Below are 5961 nucleotides of genomic sequence, written 5' to 3'. Positions count from 1 at the left end.
AAAGTTACCCTTATACTGCTTGATGTACACTAATATTAGTGTAAATCGGATGTATACAAAATTTTTTGAATAAATAAAGGGAAATTTTGTCAACAACTACCAATTATAGCCTCTGTTTTGAAAACAACTACCTTTTAATTTTTTTTTTAAAAACAACTACCACAAAAAATTTAAAAGTTAGAGTAGCACTACCACATTAGTATTTCCGGCTAGAATATTCGGTGATAGGGACCCACTTTTCACCTATATAAACAGTTATATAGAGAGGAGAGAGAAACTCATATTGGAGGGGAAGGTAAAAAGTGGGCCCCTATCATCGGAGATTCTAGCCGGAAATACTAATGTGGTAGTGCTATTCTAACTTTTAAAATTTTTGTGGTAGTTGTTTTTAAAAAAAAAAAATTAAAAGGTAGTTGTTTTCAAAACAGAGGCTATAATTGGTAGTTGTTGACAAAATTTCCTGAATAAAGCTTACTCTTTTAGAAGACTTCTAGATTTCATATTCATGTAAATTTAGGGAATTTTATTTCTGTGATTTGTTTTGGTTCTTGTTAAGGTTGGTCCATAGCTTATTATTTGGGTGTTATTACTTAACGCCCAATAAGACGTTGGGTCTTAAGTTCAATGAGATCAATTCTCTTATTTGATGATTGGGAACATGTTTATTCATCCAAAGTTAAGTTCCGGTTTTACTGTGATGAAAAGAGGTTGTTTATCTTAATAGATTTCCGGATAATGTGCTTTGTTACAGGAGCATGTTTTAGGAGATCTACCTATATAAGTACAAAGTTTAGCCGCTTCAAGAAGCTATTGGGGCATAGCTTTGATGTGCTTATGAAAAAAATATGGACACATGGCTTAAAGTGTCAAGTAAATATGTATTCAAGTATTTAATCTTATGTGTGTAATATTTTCAAGTATCCAATATGTATTGCTTTTGGTTTAAACGTTTTACGATACCAAATGGATACGGATTCTTAGAATGTGTATTGCACTAAGTGTAAGTTCAAGTCTTTGTACACTTTCATTTATGCATAAGATTATTTTTGTGATGATAATGTTTAGCAATGAGTCTATTTAATAGACAAAATGGGGGAGAATTGTAAAAAAATTTAGAGTAGTGATGATATATAACATGATTTGATTTTCTTAATGACCATTGGTTAAGATGTAGATAATTAAGGGAGTTAAAAAAATTAGAGATAAGACAAGAAATTGAAGTGGTGTTTTGCCGATCAGACACAATACTTTTTGCTTCAATTAATTGTGACGGTTGGTTACAATTGGTTTTGCAAACGTCGCCCTCGAATATCTAACTAACGCCCGTAAAATAAAATAAAATTACAAATTTACCCTTTTTAATAAAAAAATTACCCCCTCAATTTACCCCCTCTTCATACTATCCACCACTACCACCTCTTCATACTAACCACTGCACCACTACCACCACCACCACCACCTCCTTCTCCTCTTTTAATCACCAACACCTTTCCTCCGTTTCACGATCTACACAGCCGCAGTAATGAGTTAATGACGAGTAATTAAGGACAAAGTGAAGTCGGTCGCCGGCGGAGAAAATGTTTTTTTTTTTTCTGAATTCGCGGCAAACGCCTAGATTTTTCGCATGTTTTAGGCTCAAACGCCTAGTTCGTGCGAACAACCGTATGGTTGTATGAAAAATCTGGTCGTTTGAGGTGAAACGCCTAGTTTTTTAGAATACCCTAGGCTGAAACGCCTAGTTTTTTCGAATAGCCTAGGATGTTTCGAAAAAACTATATTCGAAAAAACTAGGCGTTTCAGCCTAGGGTATTTGAAAATCCTAGGCATTTCTTAGGTTTCAAATTTTTTTAAAAAAAATTGTCGTGACGTACGGATTCCGTACGATTCGACGAGCCTTTGGCGAGCGTCTAAGGTTGTGTTTCTGGTATTTCGTTGTTGTCCTTAATATCTAACGAATTTGATTTTGCAAAATTAAAAAAATTGTTTGATTTTGAAACTCACAGTGGTTGGGGTGGTTGTTCGATGAGCGTTAGTGGCCGTTGACCACTAGAGAGAACGGTAAAAAGTTTTGTGTACAATAAATGTGTGAAATTGAGGTAAAATTAATTATTTTTATAATCGTTATTATAAGGATAAATACGTAATTTTATTTTATTTTACGGGCGTTAGTTAGATATTCGAGGGCGATATTTAACAACCCAAAAAAAAAAAAAATGAAAGGAATTCTTCTTTTCATTCTCTTGGTTTGGCTTTTATTTTTCAAGGTTCATCATCACAATTTACACAAACTTGTTTACATTAATCATAATTATACTACACATAATTATGATTGTTTCTTCGTTGTATCGGAGTAAGTGAATTTCGTGAAACCCGGTGTGTAGTTTAAGGATCGAAATATTACTTTTGGGTGGTTCAAGTAAAATCCCCAGCATAAAGTATATTATTATTACTCTACAGTTCTACATTCTTTGTTTGATCAGGTTATAAGAATAAGACATAAATTAAGACGTTCAAACAAGATTTATTTTATCATAATTATTCCCGACAAAGTAAAATTTATTTTAGGCATTATTTGATTTTAACAATAATTTATTTCTATATGAGTATTGGAATTTTAGTAATCGAGTTGCAGAAAAAATATAGGAAAACATGGAATTTTAAATGATTAATTTAACGATATGAACTTCAAAAACAAGAAAAACAATCTAAACCCTTTGAAAATCAAATAGACATGGTCGACAGAAACATAAAACAAGAAACAACAAAGAAATAAAGTTAATAATCCAGAGTACGTACTCCCTCCGTCCCTTAATTAGATTCCTACTTCTAACATTTATTCCTTATATAATAATAGAGATAAATAGGAATCTATTTAAGGAACGGAGAGAGTACTTAATAATAATACCTAATTAATCTAAGGCAGGGCACTTCACTTGATAGTCGTCCTTGGTGCATCCGTACATGTTACACCTCCATAACAGAGGTGGTACAAGTACTTTCCGTGCAACCTATTCTAAAACTTGGGCATAAACCATAGAGGTTTAAAAGTCGTAAAAATCTTATCCTTGCCTTTACTAAACCGTATGAATTCTCTAGATCCCATTATCAAACATACCTATGTCTTGAAGGCGTGGTTTTGGCTCACTCCAGAAACCCTTAATATCATCGGTAAAGTAGATAGCATTATGTTGATAATTAGGGGACTTTGATTTATGAACACTCATAGAAGAGTTATTACCAATAAAGACCATATAATCACCCAAATCTTCAACAATAGTCCAACACTTTTCGTCGCCACTACGATCAAGTTTATACACCTTAAAATTGCACGTATAGTAGTGTTTCTTAACAGCTTCATCCTTTGCTATGTATCGTATTACTAGTAATAAATCACCGGCTAACTCGACCATATAGGATTGTTCACAAGAACCCAACGTTACATTGATAAAATCAGGGTTAACAATGGAACAATAAGGCTTATTAGCATAAACAGGTGAAGAAGGGCTAAAGTTAACCAATGCACTAATCTCACAACATGTAATCAATCCATTAAGATGCAAGATCAACACTAATCCATTCAAATACACCACATCAATGACATGAGGAGGGTCCTTTTCGCCGCTCGTTATAACCTTTGTCCATCTCCAAGTTCTATCTCCAGGGCGAGATACCGCTAATGAATCATTCTTAGACATTAAGGGGTACTCATCATTACACCGTCAACTGTGATAATAGATTACCATTACAACAAAGTCATTGTCATCGATTTTTAATACAATGGCCTTGAGTACTGAAAATTGAATGGGTTCCCAAATACTGAATTTTCCTGGTATCTGCATAATTTCATACCTCATAGAAGAATTCCGTAACACTGGCAAAGATGCAAGGGATGGTAGTGTTAGTTGAGCTTTAGTGATGGGGTTAAATAACCAAACTTGTCTGTCGGACTCGTCCCAACCTAAACCCATCATTACAATCCATCCATACGCAGACCCAAAATACTGCCTCATATAGGCTTGTGGGATATTCAATTCTAAACCCTTAATGTTGTTGATTTCAAAGATTTCACTACGACCCGAACAAACCGCGTTCTTCGGGTTGGGATCGGCTAGTAGTAGCCAAGGTGTGGCGGAATTATTCAGCTCTTTTTTAACCATGGTGAACACATCATTCCATCAGCGACATACCGCCGAGAAATATATTATGTCATTAATGGAATCTAATTTGAGTGCAATTGCAATGAGAAGATCAGAGGGCAACGTACACCAATCAACCCTAATCATATTGCTCGAGTAGTTTTCTAAAGACGCCTTTAGTTCAACTAGATTTATTTCTTTATTTCTTATATTCAACTAGGTATATATATATATATATATATATATATATATATATATATATATATATATATATATATATATATATATATATATATATATATATATATTTGCCGATTTGAAAATTGTAAGACTTCAATATTAGCTAGGATTTATAAAGAGCCATATATTTGAAATTTGGAAAGAGAGTTTAACCCTAAGAACTTCCAAGTTTCAGAGGTATATTTTTGATAAATAAAAATCATTTTTTTAGAGGAAAAATAAAAATTTTTTTTGTTGAAACTTATTATTCTCTGTACTAACCATAAATTTGAGGACTAATCTTGATTCTTGAAGATTATTTTACGAATTTACGAGACAATTTGTGAGTTATATAGGATATAAATCAAATTATCAATATTGGAAAGTATATTTGTGTGATATATTTTTTATATTAAGTTATCATTATTATCATTATATATATTATACTAAAAGACACACCACTAGTGACACATGTCACTTTTTGGTGTGTCCTTAGTATTTTTTTAATTTTTAATAAAAAAAATAATTTTTTTTTTGTAAAATTTAATTACTGTATAAATGAGCAATGATTTTTTTTTTTTTTTTTTAATATATTGACATTCAATTAACTAATATGGTGTTTCAAAAAAACAAAAAAAAACTAATATGGAAAATATAATCTCAAATATAGTCTTCGAAAATATTTTTAAAAATTACTATATGATCTTATACTATAAGTTTATGTGTGGCAAATATAATAATTACTTCAAAGGATACAATTGAGACAGACAAAAGTTAGTAAAAAAAGACATTGCAGTATATGATCGGATTGATAATTAATTGATAAGTACATAGGTACATATTTTTTCGCCAAAACTCACATTCTCTCCCATTTTTAATTCTTCTTTTATGGTTTTTTAAGATTTTTTTTTCATTCCTATAATAAATTTTAATCTTTATCTTTCTATATTAGGCTAATAACATAGATTTTCTTATGGAAAAATGGAAATAAATAATCCCACCTTTGCGTGGTCTGACAAAAACAATCTCACCTTTTGATTATTACGAGACAATCCCACCTTATATTGTTGGTTGTTTTTTTAACAATTTTTTTTTATTATCTTCTATATTTTGTAGGAGACCTACCAGAAGAAGCTCGAAGAAGCAAGGAGTCAGGGGATTCAGAAGAGTCCTAATGAGTTGTACTGGGAGACGGTGGGTGGGCGCAATAAGAAGGGTCGTGTGAAGGGACTTGGCCAAAGTGCAGAGCTCTACTATGGCAACCAGATGGGTCAAGTTTCCCGTTCTTCACAGCAATACACGCCGTCTATCATTTCTCAGATGCAAGATCAGATGGAACATAGGGTGCAAGCTCTCCAAACTCAAATGGAAGTCGAGATGCAAAACCGAATTGACTCCCGAATGGCTGAAATAGAGAGGAGATACAAGGAGAGTATGGATGAGATGATGGGTCGTTTCACCAACAACGACGCATGTTCCACCATTCATCCTTGATAGGCCGTCGTCGAGCCTACCAAAGATAAATTCCTATCTTGGTCTCACTAACTAATAGCGGCGTTGAATCAACCACCGAGATACTATCGTTTAAACAAGCTAAATGAAATCG

General features: G+C 32.8%; 1 protein-coding gene across 1 annotated transcript; it reads right to left on the bottom strand.

Annotated features, from left to right (window-relative positions):
- Positions 1–3092: 3092 nt before the first annotated feature.
- LOC145627584 (F-box protein SKIP23-like) lies at positions 3093–4157 on the bottom strand. The gene is made up of 2 exons (XM_081679950.1): positions 3741–4157; positions 3093–3686 (listed from the first exon to the last, which is right to left on the bottom strand). Exons 1-2 carry the CDS (start codon positions 4155–4157, stop codon positions 3093–3095), a joined length of 1011 nt encoding a protein of 336 aa, XP_081536076.1.
- Between the last annotated feature and the right edge of the window lie 1804 nt (positions 4158–5961).

The sequence above is a fragment of the Chenopodium album genome, chromosome 4, assembly GCF_948465745.1.
Source record: "Chenopodium album chromosome 4, dcCheAlbu1.1, whole genome shotgun sequence".
Classification (NCBI taxonomy): Eukaryota; Viridiplantae; Streptophyta; class Magnoliopsida; order Caryophyllales; family Amaranthaceae; genus Chenopodium; species Chenopodium album.
The sequence above is the reverse complement of the archived record's forward strand: the minus strand, read 5'-3'. Positions and strand labels throughout refer to the sequence as shown.

Excerpts from the sequence above, each read along its gene's own strand:
- LOC145627584 (XM_081679950.1), bottom strand. The coding sequence starts at position 4,157 with ATGGTTAAAAAAGAGCTGAATAATTCCGCCACACCTTGGCTACTACTA. Across the intron at positions 3,687-3,740 it reads ACAATGACTTTGTTGTAATG|AATGATTCATTAGCGGTATC; the intron begins GTAATCTATTAT and ends TTAATGTCTAAG.